This window comes from Scomber scombrus, chromosome 2, assembly GCF_963691925.1.
Source record: "Scomber scombrus chromosome 2, fScoSco1.1, whole genome shotgun sequence".
NCBI lineage: Eukaryota > Metazoa > Chordata > Actinopteri > Scombriformes > Scombridae > Scomber > Scomber scombrus.
In genome coordinates, this window is record NC_084971.1 from 21,252,371 (window position 1) to 21,275,772 (window position 23,402).

Sequence of the window (23,402 nt, forward strand, 5' to 3'; positions counted from 1 at the left end):
AAAACTAACAAGATCTATTAGCAATATGTTTTGTTAGCATTTTGAGATTTCTTTAAAAATCAATTAAGTAAATCAATTACCTTTTTATTAATCCCTATTACAACTGATAATTACAATTATATAAATATTTTTTTCCACTGCTGGTTAAAAACTGATCTTTTACACACCTTCACATCTACAATCTGAAGTCTTATGTAAGGATGAGTTTGTCGAATTGCATTAAAGAACATTTACCCATATGAATGGTCTAGTTTTTCACTCTGTGACAGAAGTATAAACGGTGAAATGTGACCATGTAGCAAAGACAAAGTTCACCAGACAACATGTTTGAAACTGATCGTGCTGTCAGCAACTGAGATGGAATTTTGTTTCAATTGCTGCAGATGACAAATGATGACATCATTTGGTTTGTTTCAGAGACTGTAGACTGTAAGAAATATGGACGTAGTCACCATAACATCACCAAAGAACACCAAGAGGTCTATATGCCTGACCTCAGTCCTGTCATGCACAAACAGATAAACTACTTTATCAACATTTGATCATCTTTTATGGGATGATACAGTTTGTAGTTCCAAAACATTTTTAATTTACAGTATGCAGAAAATATTAATATTAAGGAGTTTTGTCTTATAACTTAAATCACCTCAACTAAGGTCTCAATTTTCCGTCTTATGCTCTTTAAGAAGTAAGATAGAGACAAGCCTGCCCCAGTAGTCAGTCTGCACTTTGGGGTTATAAATCAGGTGCTGAGGGTATTTGTATAGATTTACATGTTTCTCGTCCCATATTTTGGCCTCTGAACAAGCCTAAAAATGCCTTAAATTACATACATGAGGCCAAACATGCTCATTTCAACTGTTCAGCTTTTCATATGTACTATCTTTCAGTACATAAGAGGATGAACATAATGTGACTGTTTAGCGCTTTAAAAGGGCTGCAAAACCCCTAGTGTTAAATGTGGTTATTGTTTATTTCAGCCTTAACTCCTGATGGCTGTCTGATCTATAATGTATTTATCTTTTTCTTTGAGAAGTTTACATCTATGGATATTAATTGGCTTTCAAGATAAGAACATTTTAAACAAAAACATTTCTTATTTTTATTGTATGTATGTGAAGTTTCCCAATTAATAAAATGAAAAGTACAAAGTAATCAAAATCTTTGTTATTTTTTTCTAATCTACAAACATCACAAATATATTCAATAGCCAATCTTAACCTCTCCAACACGTGTTTTACTTGGATGCAAAATGCCTCATTTAAAATGTTATTAATACAATATTTATCACCAGTTAAGTTTATTTTATGCCAGTTCAATTGTTCACACAGGGGTGGCCAGGAAAATGAGACACCCCATGTATAATATATATTAGAGCCCCTTTATAACATTTATATCTCCAAAGAACAGTCTGTTGTCAAGTGTATGTGCAGCTGAACCATCAGTTGAAGTATTTCTATAACTAAAGCAAAGCTTCTGTTCATAGGAAGAAATAACTGTCTATTTTCTGAGTTTTACGCAAGCAAACTAGTAGTTGTGGTGTCCTTGGTTTTACGCGGACCTCCAAAAGCGTCGTGACGAAGCTCTGACGTATGACGAGCGGAAATGATGCAGTCCGTGTTTCCCGATCAGCTAATCCGTTTTGACGATGCAAAATGTCAAAATGTCTCTAAATCTGGCCAGCAGGAGCAACCACAGCCCGGTGGTGCTTGTTTGAACCTCAGTAGGTGTCATTAAGTCCGCAGAGAGAGATGGACGTGAGCAGGAGGAGCGAGAGTGACTGGCAGGGGATGATCAGCGAGGTGAGACACCGTGGATATGCACACTAACCTGTACTGATGCTGGAGTAACTACTGCACTATAATGTCGATAGTAAAATGTGTCTGAATTCAGTTTGTCGCCTTTGGACGCACAGACAGATTAAAGAGAGTAAACAGGATTAAATCTCTCAGTGTGTTCTCTAAGAGCCTGCGGCGGTCGTACATGAGGAAGTGGATTTATTTCTGTGTGTTTCCTTGTACCTGCAGAGTCCGTCATTTTACAAAGTAACTAACATGTAAAACAGCATGCAGCACACAGCAGGTGTTTTAAATTGTCACTAGTTATTATAGATAATCTCACAATCAATATTTGTAGATGAGACTTCAAGGTCTGTCATCACCCCCATTTCCATGTTACCAAGAGCTGCAACAATAAGGTGATTAATCTGTTGGTTGCACCTACTTTGATAATGTATTCATTGCTTTAATTTTTTTTTTTTTAATTGTTTTAAGGATCCAGAAAATATTCACAATTGAGAAACTGGAACTTCGTCTTCTGTCAGAATAAACTGAATATCTTTGGTTTGTGGACAAAAACAAGACATTTAAGAGCGTCACATTGTGCTTTGGGAAACATAGGTTGCCAATTTTCACAATTTTCTGACATTTTATGGACAACAACTAATGATTAATCAAGAAAGTAATGCAGAGATTAAAGGACCTGTGTGTAGGATTTGGTGGCATCTAGTGGTGAGGTTGCAGATTGCAACTAACTGAATACACCTCCCCTTCCAACTGTGTAGGGTAACATTTTTTTTTTAACACAAAATTAAATAGGTGAGTAACTGTAACAAATAAAATTAAAACAATTATATTATTATATTAAATTTAAGGGAACTCACTGAAAAATGGTGATGTCATATATTAATATTTAACATCAGAAGAGGCCTCATCTGTGTATTGTGATATGTTTTTGTTTTTCATATTTTCATATTCATAATATTCTAGTTTTAAAAAATCATTTATTTCCTTCCTGCATGCAGTTTGTAATTTGTAAGCGGAAGTTGGAGAGCAAGAAAGAAGCTCTTCTGATTCTGTCTAAAGAGCTGGACACCTGCCAGCAAGAGCGGGATCAGTACAAACTGATGGCCAACCAGCTTCGTGAGCGGCACCAAGGACTCAAGAAGAAGTACAGGGAGCTCATTGTAAGACCTCAGTGTGTGCTGAACAAGTACAGATCTGAAAATACAACATAAATTGTAGAATAAACATGTGGTATTAGATATTGTGGATATTGTGTTTAATGGTGATTTCCATTGTTTTCATTTAACAATCAATAGGATGGAGATCTGTCGCTGCCTCCTGAGAAACGAAATCAAGTGAGTGATTTTGACTTGCTGATGCTCTTTTACTCTAATACCCAGAAATCATGAAACAAGACATCATTCTTGTACCAGTGAATCCAGCTGTGTCTGCGCTGTGCACCAACTGATTTTCTTTTTTGGGTGCAGTTTCATAACACAATCAGTTTTAATTGATCACTGCCGGTGGGCAGAGGACAGTGTACCGCCAGTGTCTGTAACAACATTTCATTGGGCAAACGGTAACAGTTCATCACGGCTGATGGGATGCTCCTCAGCACTGTGACCTCTGTAATGATTTTATTTTAAAAGATGAGGGAAATTTGTTGCCAGACAATGTCAGTTGGACCAACTGTCACTTTGGTCCTGACAGAAACATCTCCACAACAGACATCACCGCTGTTAGGCTGACATTTGTGGGCTTTGTTTTTTAGGATAATTGTTTCACTATTTTTTTTATTTTAACTATTACATGGATTGCCTTAAAAATTAGTAGAAAACATTCATGACCCCTCAGAATTAATTATAATAATGTGGGGATCCTCTGTCCTTTCCTCTAGCACCATCAGCAGCATCATATACTTTGGTTTATAACCAAATGTCTGCTGAATTAATGACATTCCCATCAGCCTTAGCTAACCTTTGCGTTTAGTGCTAATTAGCTAACATACTAATCTAAAATGGTGAACAAGGTCAACATTATATCTGCTGAGTAGCATCATGTTGGCATAGTTGTGAGGCAAGGCAAGGCAAGGCAGCTTTATTTACAGTTGCAAGAAAAAGTATGTGAACCCTTTGGGATTACTTGGATTTCTGCATAAATTGGGCATAAAATGTGTTCTGATCTTCATCTAAGTCACAACAATAGACAAACACAGTCTGCTTAAACTAATACTGCACAAAAAATTATATGTTTTAATTTTTTTATTGAACACAACATGTAAACATTCACAGTGCAGGGTGGAAAAAGTATGTGAACCCCTAGGCTAATGACTTCTCCAAGAGGTAATTGGAGCCAGGAGTCAGCCAACCTTGAGTCCAATCAATGTGATGAGATTGCAGGTGTTGGTTAAAGCTGCCCTGCCCTATAAAAACACACACCAGTTTTGAGTTAGCTGTTCTCAAGAAGCATTGCCTGATGTGAACCCTGCCTCGCACAAAAGAGCTCTCAGAACACCTACGATCAAGAATTGTTGACTTACATGAAGCTGGAAAGGGTTACAAAAGTATCTCTAAAAGCCTTGATGTTCATGTGTCTACGGTAAGACAGATTGTCTACAAATGGAGAAAGTTCAGCACTGTTGCTACTCTCCCTAGGCGTGGTCGTCCTGTAAAGATGACCGCAAGAGCACAGCGCAGAATGCTCAATGAGGTGAAAAAGAATCCTAGAGTGTCAGCTAAAGACTTCCAAAAGATCTCTGGCACATGCTAATATTTCTGTTGACAAATCTACAATAAGGAAAACATTAAACAAGAATGGAGTTCATGCGAGGACACCACGGAGGAAGCCACTTCTGTCAAAGAAAAACATTGCTGCACGTTTGAAGTTTGCAAAAGAGCACCTGGATGTTCCACAGCACTACTGGCAAAATATTCTGTGGACAGATGAATCCAAAATTGAGTTGTTTGGAAGGAACACACAACGCTATGTGTGGAGAAAAAAAGGCACAGCACACCAACATCAAAACCTTATCCCAACTGTGAAATATGGTGGAGGGGGCATCATGGTTTGGGGCTGCCTCAGGGCCTGGACGGATTGCTGTCATCAATGGAAAAATTAATTCCCAATTGTATCAAAACATTAAGACATTGTATCAAACTTAAGACCATCTGTCCGCCAACTGAAGCTAAACAGAGGATGGGTGATGCAACAGGACAACGACCCAAAGCATAAAAGTAAATCAACAACAGAATGGCTTAAACAGAAGAAAATCCGCCTTCTGGAGTGGCCCAGTCAGAGTCCTGACCTCAACCCGATTGAGATGCTGTGGCATGACCTCAAGAGAGCAATTCACACCAGACATCACAAGAATATTGCTGAACTGAAACAGTTTTGTAAAGAGGAATGGTCCAAAATTCCTCCTGACCGTTGTGCAGGTCTGATCTGCAACTACAGGAAACGTTTGGTTGAGGTTATTGCTGCCAAAGGAGGGTCAACCAGTTATTAAATCCAAAGGTTCACATACTTTTTCCACCCTGCACTGTGAATATTTACATGTTGTGTTCAATAAAAAAATTAAAACATAATTTTCTGTGCAGTATTAGTTTAAGCAGACTGTGTTTGTCTATTGTTTTGACTTAGATGAAGTTTAAAAACCATTTTATGCCCAATTTATGCAGAAATCCAAGTAATCCCAAAGGGTTCACATGCTTTTTCTTGCAACTGTATATAGCGCATTTCATTCACAATGGCAACTTAATGTGTGACAACGTTAGCATGCTGATGTTATATGAAACCCATGTTGTTCTGCACAGCCCTAAATGCTGACTCAAACTGACATGATATGGCTCATATAACCCCACGTTCATGTCTTATTCAGGTGAATTTAGCCCAGCTACAGAGGGACTCCAGAGAAAAAAGTAACCAACTTTCTGAAGAGGTGAAGGAGCTGAAACAGCGATTGGTAGAAGCTCAGGGTGATAACAAGGTACCAGGTCATTTTTTTCTGCCTTATTGAATGTTCGGTTAGTAACACATAAGATTATAATTTTAAATATATATAATATATAATATATATTATAATATATATAAAGTTTATTTTACTTAGTATGTCTCCAACACATAAAATGTTTGTCAGGGTTGAACCAGTAAAAATAAGTTGTGATCAGGTTGATTGGAATACACAAAATTGAGATCATGAAATTCAATAAATCAGGATTATACATATTGTATGACCTATGGACAAATTATCTGTGAAGTTACCTTACTACTAGTGGATCTGTGTTCCCACAGCTCCTACGAATGACCATCACCAAACAGAGGCTGGGAGATGAGGAGGTTGGCGCTCGACACTTTCCAGCACACGAGCGAGAGGATCTGGTCAAACAGTTAGAAAGAGCAGGAGAACAGGTGAGGACTGTAGATGTTTCTGTCTTTAAATGCAGTAATTCAGGCTATTCAGGTGACATTCAGTAAATCACTTTCAGTAAGCGGCTTAACTGAAAGTTAGATTAGGATCACAGTAATTAAACACTGCCTGAAATTTCACAACAAACTTCATGCACAACAACAACAACAACAACAAACATCATTTGTCTTTACAATAAGAGCTCCCACTTCCTCCTAATAACAAAAACATGTGCTACCAAATTATAAAGAGAGCAATGACATTAATTATTTCTTCTGTTATTTTAATTTCAGACAAACAAGGTCGTCATGTCATGTATATATGACAGATTTGTGGCTGTGATAATTCAGGATAAGATGTCTTAATAATAGAAAAATATGTCAAATATGGCCTGAAGGAATAAAACAGGCGGCACATAGTTTTTTGGAACTGCTGCTTTCTTTAAATAGTCAAAATTATAAAGAAATAAGAACAGATTAAATATTATGCCACAGTTTATGTACTTATGTTTTTGTGTCGCTGCAGAACGAGGTGCTGGAACACAGCGTAAAATCTCTCACAGACGAGCTTCAGGATGTACAAGCAGAGCGGGACGTGTTTCAGCAGAAAGCTCATCGTCTTAACATAGAAATGAACCACATTGTGGGGAATGATGAGATTCGGATTTTAGACATAGATGCACTCTGCATGGAGAACAGGTTTGTGTTTTCTTTGTTGGTGCTTCTGTGCCTCACTGTTATGAATATTAGAATATCTGCAGCAATTTCCAAAGGTAACGGAAGAATCTCTAAGCTTAGCATCCTGTTGAAACACTGTTATCCACCTACTACTCAGCTAGTTCAGTGAAAGAAAGTATCATTTCATTATTAATGTATTAATGTGTATTTAATTATAGAATAAGAGATTGTAACATATTGACTTTGGATTTTACTTAGTTATAAGATGAAGGTTTCTTCTCCACATAAAAAGATTGATGACTTTTTGAATTGAAGCTTTCGATCAAAAAATGTTTTTCAGGTATTTGCATGAACGGCTCCGTCAACTTCAAGAAGAGGTCAACTTGCTCAAAACAAATCTGTTGAAGTACAAGGTAACTACACTTTTTTTAAGCAACAGGCTTTTGGTATGGATTCCTCCATGTCAATAGTATTTCTAATGGTATTGGTATTCAAACTTGGTTTCAAAATGGAGAAACATTTTTGCTGACTGGTGATAAGCCAATCGTTCCCATGGTTTTTGGTTAAAATGGTTAGGTTTAGGCACAAGGGTTAGGGAACGATCATGGTTTGTGTTAAAACTAAAATGCCTGATGTAATTGTAAAAAATACCCAGTTAGTGGTCTATAAGATGTCTGAAAGTAAATACCAGAAACCTGTTTCATACCAAGGAATGTATTGGCACGGACCAGCCCGGACCATCAGCCTGTGGACTACTGGCACACAATCCCCTTCTGTGCCAGTAGTCGTCAATATTTTTTGATTGTTTATTTTGTTAATACTGTGAAAACAGGGCAAATTAATGATATCAGATCCATGTAAAAGAGCATGTATTTATTAAAAAGACAACAAGTTTAATCGTCACTAATGCTTTTAATTGATTTCAGAGTGCCCTGGACTGCAAAAAGAACTCTAAAATCTGTGGGAAACCCAACAGCAGTGCACTCACCGGAGTGCTCTCCGCCAAACAAGGTTAGAGGAATCATATTTTTAAAACACTCTTAAGATGGTGATGGTGAAGAACAGGCATGGTAGTATTTCTGTAAACCATTTAATTGAAGATATGGTGTCTGTAAGTGACCACTGATGTGTGTGCAGTGAAGGAACTGTTATTGTCTGAAGAAAATGGCTGCAGCTTGCCGGTGACTCCTCAGTCCATCTCCGACCTCAAGTCTCTCGCCACTGCCCTGCTGGAAACCATCCATGAGAAGAACATGGTGATTCAGCACCAACGCCAAATCAACAAGTAATGAATCTCATTCTTCACACTGTCTGAACTGTGTTCACTCTCTGTCAAGTCCTGTGGCCAGTTTCACAAAGATACAGTCAAACTTCAGATAGACGTCTCCAGTAGGACTCATATGCCATGATTTCTTGTTAAATTGAGACACACACCTCCCCCAGCTCCTTTCTCTTCAGCTGAAAATGTTTCATGCACACACATTGTTTGCAAAACGTTTGTCTTTTGTCTTTAGGATTCTTGGAAATCGAGTAGCAGAACTGGAGAAGAAACTAAAAACACTAGAAATTTCTGGATTATGGAGCCTTCCAGGTGCCTATGAGTATTTGAATTGGTTAGACATCTACAATTAGTTGATTAAAAGAAAATTAATCCGCTTTTCCAGACTCAATTAATGGTGTCAGTCATTTTTCAAATAAAAACAAAATAGTGTTGGTTCCAGGTTCTCAGATTTGAGGGTTTGCTGTTTGTATCTGTTCTTTATCATTGTAAATTGAATATCTATTGGTTTTGGACTGTGGGTTGGACAATATAAGACATTTGAAGAAGTTACCTCGGACTAAAACAATTAATTGAGAAAATAATCATTAGATTAATTAATGATGAAAATAAAACTCACCTTTTTAAAACAGTTTTTTTGTGTGATTAATGGCCTGTGCCTCTTTTTCTTTTAGTATGTTTTTGTAGTTTTAACTTATGTACAGCGTCTTTGACTATCTTGAGAAGCGTTCTATAAATAAAATGTATTATCATCCTTAGTTGCGGCCCTAATATATTACATTAAGACGCAAGTGTAATCATTGTAACCTGTATTCAACACACTGTTTACAATAATTTACCTTTCTTATCCTTTCTTCTGCCCTTTCCTTCTTGCTTCCTGGAGGCCTGACTTATAATGTGTCTTTGGGAATATATGGAAGTATGTTCTTCTACTGCTTTCAAACTCTGAACTCATCATTTTCTTCTTCTAACATCTCCCCACATTACATTTACCCTTCTCTATCCAATCCAACAGTATCAAGTAATGGCATACAGATACAGTAACTGATTTTTTACCACTTTTATAAACAGCTTACTTTGAGTAATATTTTGTCATAATAGGAGGAAAAGACGCCATCATTCTGAGCTCTCAGGAGGCTGAGTCGCCAGGTTCTGATACACAGGAAGGTGAATCCTCAGTTTGACTCTACTGCTGTCAATTTTTGTTATGTACTATTTTTTGTGATGCTCTGTAAATGTTTTTTGAATCTCCTTGCAGGGGAAGAGGGCTTCAAAAATATACCTGCTGATCAGCAGAGCTCACCAGACGTTGTAAACCAAGACAGTGAAACATCAGTTGTGTCGGCTGGTCAAGAGGAACTTCACCAGGAGTCGCCATCCAGTGAGAACCAGCAGATCTCCACATCCCAGCCTCAGACAGAAACGCAAAACGGTGAAGAGTATCATAACAGCGAGGAGTCACTGATAACAATGGTTTTAACGGCCCTAACGAGTCACCAGTCAACAGATGAGGAATGTCGGAGCGAATCCCCTCTCGCAGAGATCGATGTTAACACAGTCTGTCCATCAAACACCTGCCACTCAGAGCAAGCTTCAGAGAACTCCAACCCAATGGAAGGAAGAGAGGATGATAAACACACCATTGGTATTGAAACTGAGTGCATTATAATAGAGGAAACCATCGATAGTACATCACCCACCTCCACTCCCACTACTGAGGAGCAGGAGGACTTCCAGTCTCACCAGGAGACGGAGCTTTCTGACGGGAAAGATGTTGGGGTTAGTCAGGAAATATGAAGTCTTCCAGTAGCCTCATTCAGAGTTTTTTTTATGAATAATGAAGAAATATCAGGAGAGTGATACCATTTATCTGTTACACTTGCGAAATAGTGTGTTATTGTATTATAATGATCACAATATGACAACATGATTACACACCGCTGTCTGAAAATCCCCAAAAGTATTTTAAAAATTTGTGCCAGTCAGTTTGGTAATTTTTTAATAAATACAGGCCTGAGAAAGTAGTAAGAATGATAGCAAACCTAAATACATCTTAGTGTTACCTCTCATAGTTAAAAACAATAACCGATCATTTAACTTTTACTTGTTCCCGCTTTTTTGATTGACGAATAAAAAAAAACAAACATCTGGACACCTGAACATTGCAACCAAATATGATTGTTGAACATCTGATTCCAAAAACCATGGAGGATAACATGCTGCTATTATTGCTTTTCACCAGGTTTTGGGCACTGATGTTGAGCAAGAAGGCCTGTCTTGCTACCACCCAGCCAAATCTAGGGCTGGTAAATATAGCAAAAATCAAACATACCAAACCAAATACTTCGATAATGATACTACGACAATATTGTAGAGATGATTATTGGTGCTTTTTACAAAATATTAACACTTCAATAAATAGTCATCAGTTGTGACTAAGTGGGTAAAGGCCAATAATGTAAAAAGTATCAAACAATATAAAAAGTAGCAAACAAGGTCTATGGAAAGGGACCTTCAGCTATGTGAATAATAGTATCACAGACAGTGCATGTGATAAATCTTATTTTCCTGCTATGAATCACAAATTGACTGTAGTCGTGTGAATCCAGTGATTTGACGTTGCTGGTGGAAAATGTATTTTGCATTACATTCACGCTGTTAACTCTGGAGTTGACAACGATTCAGATTTTGTCTCACATGGAAAACAGATGAAAAGCTAAAAAGGGACAAAGCACAGTTCAAACCGTAAGCTCATTTAGCTCTGCTGTCAGTTGACGGGTTGGTGTTGCTTAGAAATGAAATGCTTGTCAGAAGGTTTCTCCTTCACCTTTCTACCTCTGTCCACAGTCCTATATATCAGCATTAAAGAAAACCAACAGTTACTTATTGATCATTACATCAACAAAGAGACATCCCATGATTGTGAACAGAGTTTGAACTAATTGAGCACATTTATGTTGTTCTTGAAACCACAATATAAATACTTTCAAACAGTTTCACTTCTTCCCGTAGTTTTAAGATATACTGGAGGTCATTTACTCTTCCAGCCATAAAAACAAGTATTATCAAGAGCTACACACAAATGCTACATGAATATAACTGCATTTTCAAATCCATGCTTTTATTTAATCCAACTTTAACAGACATCTTCAGTCACACAGCACATCATGGTTTACAAGCCAATTGACACTGGACAAAAAGATCTCATCACACCTTTAAAGAATATATTTACTGAACTTAGTCTGTAAAACAGTGAAGCCGCAGTATCTAGACTACCAGCACTGATGTCTTTATTTGTGATTTGTGTGTTCATGTCTAATTTTCTTTTTATAGTGAAAAATATTTATTTACCAGATATGTAAAATTCAATAGAGCCATGTATGTGCACTGTAAATGTTGAATGTGTATCAAATTGATTTATTTATGCAAAATAAATACATTTTCATGAATTGGTGTGTTGTGACTGTTTTGGGTATAAGATCTGAAATAAAATAGACCATGTCCATCACCAAGCCCCCATCGTTACCCTTTACATGAATGAGACTATATTTACCTCATAATGCACCGTTTCTATATGTTTATCCATGCTAATGAGACTTTGGTCTAGTCTCAAATATCTCAGCAGCTATTAAACTGATTGTCATTAAATATTGTTTAGATATCCATGGTACCCAGAGAATGACTTTGATGATCACCTGACATTTCCTCTAGTATCCAACACCAAAACCATTTGTGGTTTTAAGTGAAGTGTCTTGACAACTATAAGATGGATTGCCATTTTACCAAATTTGGAATATATCTATGTTCAAACAGGATGAACAGGATTTGTCCAATGACATGCCCATCAGCATAATCTGTGTGTTATGTCTAATGTTAATTATGTAATGTTGAAAGATGCATAACTTAGTATTTGTGGTAAATATCACACCTGCTTAGCATCAGCTTGTCATATTACAATATAGTTAAGAAAAAATGTTTTATTTGAAGTAGGCAGACTACTTTTAAACCAATTCTTGTTTGATGAGCCTCATTTTAAAGCCCCAGAGAACATGGTTTCTATTCTTAAGCATTCCTCAAACATATTAAATATTCATGATTAAATAAGCAGTAATTTAAAAGAAAACAGATCATTAGTTGATTTCAATGAGAAAAGCCAAGCAAAACAAAAACAAAAAATCTCTCCCTTAGTAATTTTTTGTAAAACCTGATTAAGAAGATACATTTTCAAGGCATTTAAAGAGTAACTGCACCCAGTCCCATGCACAGGGTTAGGCAGTCTCCTGCCTACCCTGTCATTTAGTGGTGAAAACATGCTTTTTCCACACCCTGCACAGCAGTGATGTGGCATTGCACTAAACCACACAGCTGCATCACAGCTGGGTGTGGTCACAAGTTGCTAGAACAGACCACGACAAGCTGTGATGTTTAATCTTTAGAGAATGAGTTGATTTGGTCATTGATTTTTTTTGAGTGTCAGACAAGGAATACACTGAATGAATAAAAAGGCAAAATCTTTACGTGTATGCCATTACTGTGGGATTAATTTCTCCTCAGCCGCATATTATTAGCGTACATATTCCAGAGATTGGGGGAGCTTATCCCAATAATGCAGCAGCCAAGCCTCCGGCCTGCATTTCCATGCAGCAGGCTCCCAGCATCCCCACCACGGCCTAAGTCATCTATCTTTTCATGGATTACCACAGCTCTTCCAATCACAGACTGGCTTCCGAACAATGTTGCCTCAGATTCAATCACTGTATTGATTTTTCCTTGTTGGGATTCAAAGTTACCAAAGTCTCCAGGGTGGTTGGGGTGATCTACGCTGTCTGGATTGTAGTGGCCACCGGTGGAGTCACACCCCCGACTCAGGTCTCCATACTGATGAATATGTATCGCTCTGGGCTCTGGATTGCTCCCTCTGGGGAACCCACTGAAGCGGAGAAGGACTTTGAGCTTTCCCTCAGGATAATCCTGCTTAAACAGCACTTGACCATACACTTTGGGCAGACCCTCAGCTAGTGATGTGCTGGGCCTCATTTTACAGGCTGCATACAGAGTGTCATTCTGCTGCGAGATCTCCGGTGGACCCATGGTGTCACAGTCAGCTGATACACATGGCTGACAGCCTGCCAGCAGAACCACCACCAGTGTTGTGACCCACATACTTATTGACCTGGAAGATAGAAATAATAGGACAATTAATCATATTCATAATGTCATATACTTTTTATGTACAATATTAATGTAGGCTATATAAATAATTGTTAAGGTGAAAGAAGTTATCAGATTATTTACTTAAAAATACCCTCCAGTCAAAAATGTTATTTATTCTCGTTCGTAAAGTTAAATGTTTGATCTTCACTGTGCAGAATGAGGTATGTGCAGAGTTTGACACCAGAAGGCTGTTTTCACATTCATCTGCTGAAAGTGAAAAGTTTCTTTGTGCTCAATGATAATCTGATTTTATGAGGCCGACCTCTAAACATGATTTGTGACATCACAAATAGTTTGGAGCAAGTCCTGGTCCAACATTCAACTTCCACAAGTGTGATGTTGAAGCCTCAATGCACAAACACTGAGAATGGACTTTTCAGTGAAGTAGGAGACAACTTGTGTCAAGCAGTTAAACCAACCTGTAAGTTATATGTTCTTATCTTAATATTGAGACTGAGAATGGACATGTCACCGACTATCCTTAGATTGAGCATTTATAGCTACAGGAGTGGGTCCTTTCTGCGAAGGCCGTCATGTTGCATGGGGAAGTGTACTCATTTGGTAGCAATGTGCAAACTCACGGCTAGATGCCACTAAATCTTACACACTGCTGCTTGAACTGACAATGATCTCGAGGGCACTAACGGATGCGATGATCCTGTGTAAACTTTGGTTAACCATAACTTTGTTTGATGTTTTATTAAGGATCTCACAGGGTTTTTTTGGCAAGAAACTTCATACTCTGCCCATGATTGGCTAGTGTCCGATGCTTTCATTGGCTGAGATAGTTAGGTTTAGGCATGAGGAGTGAGATTGGTTTGGGTCAGGGTAAGAATATCAGGGTCAATCAGAGGCAGAGTAGGCTGTGTCTTGCCAAGAAAAGCAATAACGAGAACTAACAAAACCTGTTTGATTAATACTATTCCTGGTAAATAGGAACTGTTAAGCCATGTCATGACACCCGATTACATTTTTCCACTATCATGTACAATATAAATAAAGTCATGGACAAGAAAAAAAACAGAATGGATTTAAAGAGATTACAAGGTATAAAGGTTCCAAATTCATAAATACACAGTAGCTACAGAAATATTAGCAACAATGTGTACCTAAAGTGCACTGAAGTTCAATTAAAAGGAAGTGTGTTATTATATAATGGGATTATTATTATTATAGGACAATGTTATAGCATTTAATAAGCTTTTAATGTTATGGCAGGTGGAGATTAAGTTTAGTTACTTTTAGCTATACTGTTGGGTACTTCATTATGATGCATCATTTTATAATATTTCATAAAATTTGTTCCTGCTGAGTCTCTTCTGAGTTTTGCTCACCGCCCGCCGCCCCAGAGCAGTCAACCTAGGAGAAACACTGTAATGATATTAGTTTCCATGCTGTTCCCAGTCACTGAGTTGGGATCTTGAATGCTGATGAAAAACTACAAACTGAAATGTAATAGGAGTTAACTCTCTATGAATCTTGACCTATACACACATATTGACATTCTTGGGGGGGTGTGTATTCATGTGTGCACATTTTTTTGATTACCTTGTTTTATCTGTAATATTCTTAGTGCTGTTCTCTTAATAGTTATTTTACTATCTCTACTTTTATTTAATCTGTGCTATTTTTGATGCTGTTTGAAGTACTTTGTAGCATTTTCTTGATGGAAAGTTTTGCATAAAGAAAGATTATTATTATTATTAGATTGTCATTATAACCTCAGAGTATATTGTGATTTAACAGTGCATAAACAGTTAAATGATCACAAACCAGCAGTCAACCTAGGAGAAACACTGTAATGATATTAGTTTCCATGCTGTTCCCAGTCACTGAGTTGGGATCTTGAATGCTGATGAAAAACTACAAACTGAAATGTAATAGGAGTTAACTCTCTATGAATCTTGACCTATACACACATATTGACATTCTTCGGGGGGGTGTGTATTCATGTGTGCACATTTTTTTGATTACCTTGTTTTATCTGTAATATTCTTAGTGCTGTTCTCTTAATAGTTATTTTACTATCTTTACTTTTATTTAATCTGTGCTATTTTTGATGCTGTTTGAAGTACTTTGTAGCATTTTCTTGATGGAAAGTGTTGCATAAAGAAAGATTATTATTATTATTAGATTGTCATTATAACCTCAGAGTATATTGTGATTTAACAGTGCATAAACAATTAAATGATCACAAACCAGCAGTCAACCTAGGAGAAACACTGTAATGATATTAGTTTCCATGCTGTTCCCAGTCACTGAGTTGGGATCTTGAATGCTGATGAAAAACTACAAACTGAAATGTAATAGGAGTTAACTCTCTATGAATCTTGACCTGTAAAAGGGAAGAAAAAGAGGGTCAAGTTGAACTAGTGGTGGGGAGTTTTAATTTACATGCATCCACCTTTTACTCCCACTTCATTATATTGTGTTGAATATTTATTGTATATATATATTATGCTTTGTTTGCCTGGATTTAATAAAACATATAGACAGCGTGACTTGGGAGTGTCCCAAATTTACATTAGTTAGTAGTCGTCATCTAAGCAACTATGTGTGATTGTGCAGTAGTTGCAATAGGTCTTATAACAGCTTATTAGAACTTTTTCATTTTTTTTTTGCTTTCAGGGAGTTTTGAGTAGCTTTTTAAAGACATACTGTACTTTTGAATGCCATGCAGAAATGAGCAGTGTGGAAGTTATATGTGAAAGTGAACTTGTATCTATAAATATGTTGTGTTGTTATATTTCAACTGTTGCTTTAGAGAATAGAAAAAAGATTTATGCTCAGCTTAAATACCCGAGTTAATTCCTCAAAGTTAAAATTTATACAGTAGCTTCTTGCCTAAATGCACTTTTTACTCCCGTAAGTTTAAAGTGATTTTTTTTAACTTTTCAAATCTACTCTTCATCTTGAAACCTGCCAATGGTTAAAATGAGCCCTTACTGTGAATAAACTCCTCACAAATCTACAGTTGATGAATGCAACATGCTGAGTGTTTGCCTTTAGGCTCAGAAATGAACTAGTCCTCTATTGCCATCACATACCAAACGTGATGTCGCAGTGTTACCCTGCAGATACAGTTTTAATCAGCAGAAACAAACTCACAGGCTTCAGACACATCTGTATGAGCGAAGTCCACCTACCCGTATTGACGCATGGTCGACAAAACAAACCGCAGCAGACCCTAAAAGCTCACAGTTTTCTCTCCTGAGCGTCTCCTGCCGTTCAATCCTCTCAGCACACAAAATGATTGTTTCATAAAACAGCCTTGTATAAGTGTGTCGGTGGGCGTTGCTCGCCGAGGGTGGAGCACTGGTCCTCATATGACACCACTATTGTAATTGTCATGGTTGTTGTGTTTTTAGATAACACATTTAGTCATTTCTCAATATTTGCTCCTGTGAAGATCCTGGTGGTATAATCCGTGTTTTCACGGACATCCTGTTACAGCCTTTTGCCCTCTCTCAGCAAAACAATTTTTTGACACGTGAACAATTGATAATATTGGAGATTATTTTAATACGTGGTAATGAATCAGTTTTGTTTAGTGCAATTTAAAGCTTAAAATGCGTTCTCATTGTAGAAAAAAAAGTAGAAAGACAAATGTTGCATGTGTGCACCACAACTGTCCAGCAAAGAACTGTAATGTTTATGTGAGTAGCTTATTACTGCCACTGGCGCCAAAAGTATTGCATAAAAAAATTCTATTTAATTAAAAAATATTTTCAGCAAAATGTATGCCACCAAAAGTATCAAAGAAGTCTAATTAAGACCAATAATTATTTTTCCAGAGAGAGCTGCATATATGCAAGAAAAAAAAAAGAAGTCTTTGAATATAGGTAATAAGAAGACACTTAAATGGTTTTGCAATTCATTAATTTCTAAAGATCAGTTTTCAAAACCATTTCGAACATGCAAGTTAAAATTCTGTGACTTGACATTGCACTGTATTGACAGTAGATCACAGAGTGAGATAATGAGGGTAGATTATCCAAACACACACACACACACACACACACACACACACACACACACACACACACACACACACACACACACACACACACACACACACACACACACACAAACACACACACACACAAAAGCCTTGTAGTAGTAATATTGTTATATTGTTACATTACTGGATTATGATATAAATGCATTCATGTGTGAGGAGAGATTAAATGTTATACAGTAGATCAGTGGTCTCCAACCCTGCTCCTGGAGAGCTACTGCCCTGCATGTTTTAGGTATCTCCCCACTCTAACACACCTGATGCTATTAATGAACTCTTTATCAGGCAGTCACAGCTTGTCAAGGGCTTGATAAAGAGTTCAAGTTGGACCCCAGAATACAACATAGACATTTTAACATCCGATCAGCCTGATTGTGGTCTTAGATCATCTAGCCAGTTATTTCTGACTGTTCCCAGGTCCCATTTTTGTGAGCAGAGGGTATTTGGCTTTAGCTATCAGGACCTCCAATCTCTGGAATGCACTTCCTACAGAGATGAGATGGTTGACATCTGTGTCAACATTTAAAAATGTTGTACATTCTTATAATGTACCAATGTTTTGTGCTTGTGTGTATATACACATATTGACATTCTTGGGGGGGTATGTATTCATGTGTGCACATTTTTTTGATTACCTTGTTTTATCTGTAATATTCTTAGTGCTGTTCTCTTAATAGTTATTTTACTATCTCTACTTTTATTTAATCTGTGCTATTGTTGATGCTGTTTGAAGTACTTTGTAGCATTTTCTTGATGGAAAGTTTTGCATAAAGAAAGATTATTATTATTATTAGATTGTCATTATAACCTCAGAGTATATTGTGATTTAAAAGTGCATAAACAATTAAATGATCACAAACCAGGGCACTGTTCTTTAAGTGTAGCTTGACTAATTCAGGCTAACATTCTCATCCAGATAATTTGGTTCTTTGAAGGCAGTTTGAGGATTGATTTGTTAATCATGGATGACATTATCTTAAATAAAAAAGGTAAAATGAGTTGACAGTTGAAACCATGATTAACAATCATATGACTGGTTCAGTGTTGATCATGGGATTAAATTAAATGAGGTCAGTGTGTAACTACCTTCCCAACATGCACTGGGGTAATAGATTAATGGACATAAGTCTCATTGTATTCCTGCATTGTTATTTCTGTTATTTTGATAAACATTGTGCTCCACATTGTTTCTTCTGTTTCCACACTTTAATTGCTGTTAAACAATTAGATGTTAGCAGTGAATGTGGTTAGACTACAAGTCATGTTGGATTCATGCCTGGTTACCTTCTCCTCATTGAAAGCATCAAACATTACCAAATGATAATTACAAGCCTACAACAGGAAATAAACCTTACTAAAAACTTAACTAATAGAAAGGCTTTAATTGCAAAAAGTGTGATTTCTGCCATTAATTGTTGAATACATTTCAGTGTCCAAATGTTAAGTTTAATGTCATTGTGTTTTGGCTATATTCCTCTTAAAAGTCTAAATCTTTAGGGTGATTTTATGTCTTTTTGCTCAGAGTATCCCTAACTAAATTTGGATTGATTCCTTTTTAGTCTACAAACTGTCATTTAGTTGTAAATTAGATCATGTATAAGTAAAGTTAACTATTAAAAAAAAATCCTTTAAGATGATTACACCAATTAATCCTAATAATTTATCAATAAGTTCTATTTTAAAATCATAACCATATCAGCATTATTTCATTATAAGTCTGAGAAAGTGAGACATTTGTATCTGGAATATCTATGCACTCCTCCAGAGCCAGGCAGCATGCATCTCCAACACATCCCACCATGGATACAGACTCTTTGAACTTGTTCCCTAGGGGAAAAGACTGAGATCCATAAAAAACTCAACCAGCAAGCACTTTCCAGAAGCTGTTGCTCTACTAAGTAGCTCAACTGTATTGTTATCAAACTTGAGTTTACATTTCACATCCCTCTCTACTATTCCATTCTGTAAATAGATGTTACATTTTCAAATCTTTCACACATTTCAGTGCTACTTTGTTCGTCTCATTATTATTATTACCTTACTGTTGTTCTATTTTTATTCTTCTATGTTGCTTTTGTGGGAGCAAATGCAAAGACACATTCTTCATATACTTGCAGATTCTGATCCTGATCTGAGGTCATGTTTGGTTTCACCCTAAAATGTGATCCAGCTAATTTTCAACAAGCTGCACTGTGGCAGTTTTCACTTTAATAAGAAAAATAATTACTTCATCAATCCCATAGAAATGTAAGTATCATAATAGCACTGCCCAGCACACATCACACACAACAATATAATAAAATAAGATAGTAAAATAGTAAAATAGTAATGATTTACATAATATATATAATGAAATGAGAGTGGTGACATAGACTAAAAATAATTATTTAATATTATATCCATTGTGCAATTATTACATACATAGTATACAGTCACTGGCCACTTCATTAGGTAGGGGAGACCCGGGCTTGTTGTCACACGGGTACGTTGTCACATTGCAATTATCTTCTCCACCAGAGGGCACAACTAAAAAGTGGAATACTAGTTTTCTTCCTTTACATGATCAGGTGTCATGTCCTGTCTGAGAAGAGAATAGCACATTGTGAGCTGAGATGAGCACCAATTAACCATTTTGCACAACCCAAAGTAAACAATATCAACTTGATATATTTCAAAATAAGCTTCTTTCAGGTAAAAATCCTAACAGTGATAAATGTGGACTTGTTAGATGAGAGATTAAGGCATCCTGTCATACCTCAATCATTGTTTTGTTTTAAGCTAACTTTAAACTAGAGCTAGCTTTAGCAAACATGGCAGTTTGGGGCAACATGTCTCAGTCATTTTGGGGTTAGTTGTCACATGTGACTTAGTGAGGAAATTCGTTTGTCAGGTTTGGTTTTAGTTTTTATGAATGGATCTTCCAGTTGTTGTTGGAACTATGGCCACATTTCAGGACTGGTTTAAATTTAATAATTTTTGTAGTTCAATTCAATCTGGAATTTTGAGTTTAAGAAAGGTAAAACAGGCATTTGAGGCTGAGAGCCATAGCCTACATGCCAGCAGTTTCTAAGGACTTTAATCCAGTGCATGTTGCATAATATTTTGTGTTAACGTTTGTTCAATGGCCATGTTCAATTACTTTTTCAAACTCGATTGTCTGTGCCTGACTTCAATGTTAACTTTCGAGTAAAAAAAAAACACAATCATTTTGTCCTTGTTTTATTAGTTGCAAAATCCAGTGTGACATGTTACCGATACCTGTAGAGTGAGACAACTTACCCGATGGTAGGGCAACATGTCACATGTTCACACTCTCTATTTGATTGCCTATAACTCTGCACTGACACAAGATATGAAAATGACATGAATAAAAAATATATACCTGAGACTTTGGTCAACAAGCCACGGTCTCCCCTACACCTGTGCAATCTCATTCAATCCAATACAACAGTTCTGCTTTAAATTCTACATTTATAAAGTTTTAACATTTGCAGTTTTTCTTGACATTGTCAGAAAGGTGATATTTTACTTTATGTTTATTACTTATTATTATTATTTATAGCAGAGCTGTTGTATTGGATTTTGTTTACAAGAAACATCACCTGGATGCGCTGGGACGCATCATCAGTGTTGTAACCTGGGGTCAACAGGTGTTTCGGGTCTCACAACATACACCCTCGCCCAGGTGACCCGGCCGGGGTTGATCAAGCCCCAACCTGCGTCCCAGCAGCGACCCACGGATCAGCCCTCTTCATCCAAAGCCACATTCTAGCTTTCTCTGCGGCTTCGCTTGCGGATTTAATGGCCCTCTTCTTCGCTGCTCCTGTCACGCCCAATTGAGAGAGGACTTTGCAGAGTGAACGTCCTGCAAAGCCTCTGCAGCCGACCTCTATGGGCTCATAGAATGTTCTCCAGCCTCTGCCCCTAGTCCTCCACTAGTTCCTGGTACTTGGCGCGTTTCCTCTCATTAGCTTCCTCTATGCACTCTTCGCAGGGCACTGTAAGTTCCAGCATGATCAGGTGTCTTGAAGCTTCAGAGGTAATGATCATGTCTGGCCGGAACGATTTTGCTGCAATGTGTGCTGGGAACTTCAGCTGCTTTCCCAGGTCGACCTGCAGCTGCCAGTCAGAGGCTGTGTGGAGGAGGCCTGTTGTTGTCTGTGGCCGAGCGCTGGGCTTCTCTCCAGCCTTCACGAAGGGGATTGCCCTCTTCAGAGGTTGATAGTGCTTCCTGGTGCTGATGGCTGAGGCTACACTTTCGGCAACTGCCTTAAGCACCTGGTCATGGCGCCAACGATAGTGGCCATCTGCCAGGGCCTTTGGGCAGCGGCTGAGGAGATGTTCCAAGGAGCCTCTTCCAGAGCAGAGAAGGCAAGAAGGTGTCTCGCTCTTCCCCCAAACGTGGAGGTTTGCTGGGCTTGGCAGGGCATCATAGACTGCTTGCACCAGGAACCGGACCCGATGGAAATCTGCCTGCATGATGTTTGACCAGGTGATCCCGCGCTGCAGCGGACTTTCCCACTTAGTCCAGGCTCCCTGCTGCCGAAGTCCTACCGCTCTGCTCACTCGCTCTTCCTCCACACCAGCTCGAACCTCTTCCTGGAGTAGATGGTGTCTCTCCTTGCCCTGGGTCTTGCTAACTTGGGTCTTTGGGAAGTAACCCAAGCCTGCTCTACCAGACGCCAAGGTGCCAACCAGTGCCTTTTGTCTAAGGCGTGATTCTGCGACTTCCACTGCCTTGTCCTCCCTCCATTTCCTTCCTGTCCTGACCTCTGTCGGCTGTTGACAATTTGTAGTCCCTGGAGTCCCTGTACTGTAGGGCTTCTCTTGTGCGTGCTACCTTGAATTCTTCAGTGAGGCCACTGAATGGTAGCTGCAGTGTGTTACTCGTCCCATACAGTGCTGCGCTGGAGAGGCTGCGTGGAAGACCCAGCCACTTCCGAAGAAAGCCACTGATCTTCCTTTCAAGGGACTCCACGGTTGTCATAGGGACTGCATAGATCAGGAGTGGCCACAGGACTCGGGGCAGGATGGAATGCTGGTAGATCCAGGCTTTAAATCTGCCAGGTAGGCCAGACTTGTCAACCTTGGTGAGCCAAGTGCCGAGCTGTTGCGTGGACTTCTGGATGGCGACGGTGTCTTTCAGGCTCGAGTCAAAGAGCTTCCCCAAACTCTTGACCGGCTGCTCTGTGATGGATGGTATGACCGTTCCTGAGATTGAGAACCGGAACTTGTCAGTCACCTTACCCTTCTTCAACACCATGGACCTTGACTTAGAGGGCTTAAAACTCATCCTTGCCCAGGTGATGAGTTTCTCAAGTAGGATCCACCTGCTACCTGGGACCGATGTTGTCGTGATGGTGAGGTCCTCCATGTATGCTCTTATCGGGGGCTGTCGTACACCAGACTTGGTCAGGGGCCCTCTGCATTCCACCTCGGCTGACTTGACCACCATGTTCATGGCAAGGGCGAAAAGAACAACAGAGATGGTACAGCCTGTTATTATTCCTTTCCCCAAACGATGCCAGTCTGATGTTTCTGACCCAGAAGTGACCCTCAGCCTGAAATGATTGTAGTAATCCAGGATCAGATCCTTAATCTTACTGGGAACATGGTGGTATTTGAATTAGATTGCACAGGAGTACCCAATGAAGAGGCCAGTGATCAAATATGATTTTAAACAGTTACAGATTAATTTTAAACATCCCAAAATCCAGATTCATGAAATTGTCAAATAAAACAGAGTGTATCATCCAGCCATCTGTAAGTGTTGTATGTATATATGTTTAACTTTAAATCTGTGCAATAACAATATAAAACTCAGGTATATCACTCAACAACAATTTTACTCTTGTATAATGTTACTATTATTATACTATAGTTTTACTACTATTGTTTTTTCTGCTTTTGTACTTCTTATTATTTTTTGTTCTTTTATTCTTTTTTATTGACGCTATTCTTTTTTTCACTGTACACTGTGCTGCTGCAATAATATAAATTTCCCCATCGTGGGACTAATAGAGGA

General features: G+C 38.1%; 2 protein-coding genes and 1 pseudogene across 3 annotated transcripts; 1 reads left to right on the forward strand and 2 right to left on the reverse strand.

Annotated features, from left to right (window-relative positions):
• Positions 1–1,611: 1,611 nt before the first annotated feature.
• On the forward strand, positions 1,612–9,962 carry LOC133991499 (coiled-coil domain-containing protein 149-like). Of its 2 annotated transcripts, none has more exons than XM_062429934.1 (12): positions 1,612–1,802; positions 2,804–2,965; positions 3,101–3,139; positions 5,662–5,769; positions 6,075–6,191; positions 6,715–6,887; positions 7,207–7,279; positions 7,793–7,877; positions 8,004–8,151; positions 8,381–8,457; positions 9,247–9,312; positions 9,404–9,962. In XM_062429934.1, the coding sequence occupies exons 1-12, from the start codon at positions 1,752–1,754 to the stop codon at positions 9,940–9,942; spliced, it is 1,638 nt and encodes a 545-aa protein (XP_062285918.1). In that variant the 5' UTR covers positions 1,612–1,751; the 3' UTR covers positions 9,943–9,962. The 2 variants fall into 2 exon arrangements, with proteins under 2 accessions (XP_062285918.1, XP_062285927.1); XM_062429943.1 differs by having other exon boundaries at positions 8,028–8,151.
• Positions 9,963–12,467: 2,505 nt separating this feature from the next.
• On the reverse strand, positions 12,468–16,592 carry LOC133993903 (extracellular superoxide dismutase [Cu-Zn]-like). The gene is made up of 2 exons (XM_062433039.1): positions 16,506–16,592; positions 12,468–13,318 (listed from the first exon to the last, which is right to left on the reverse strand). The coding sequence occupies exons 1-2, from the start codon at positions 16,517–16,519 to the stop codon at positions 12,685–12,687; spliced, it is 648 nt and encodes a 215-aa protein (XP_062289023.1). The 5' UTR covers positions 16,520–16,592; the 3' UTR covers positions 12,468–12,684.
• A 4,377-nt stretch (positions 16,593–20,969) lies between these two features.
• LOC134001109 (uncharacterized) lies at positions 20,970–22,988 on the reverse strand (annotated as a pseudogene).
• Between the last annotated feature and the right edge of the window lie 414 nt (positions 22,989–23,402).

Bases quoted from the DNA above. Each gene is read 5' to 3' on its own strand.
- LOC133991499 (XM_062429934.1), top strand. From the start codon at position 1,752: ATGGACGTGAGCAGGAGGAGCGAGAGTGACTGGCAGGGGATGATCAGC. The intron at 7,878-8,003 runs GTTAGAGGAATC...ATGTGTGTGCAG, and splicing joins AGTGCTCTCCGCCAAACAAG to TGAAGGAACTGTTATTGTCT. The intron at 8,458-9,246 runs GTGCCTATGAGT...TTGTCATAATAG, and splicing joins TGGATTATGGAGCCTTCCAG to GAGGAAAAGACGCCATCATT.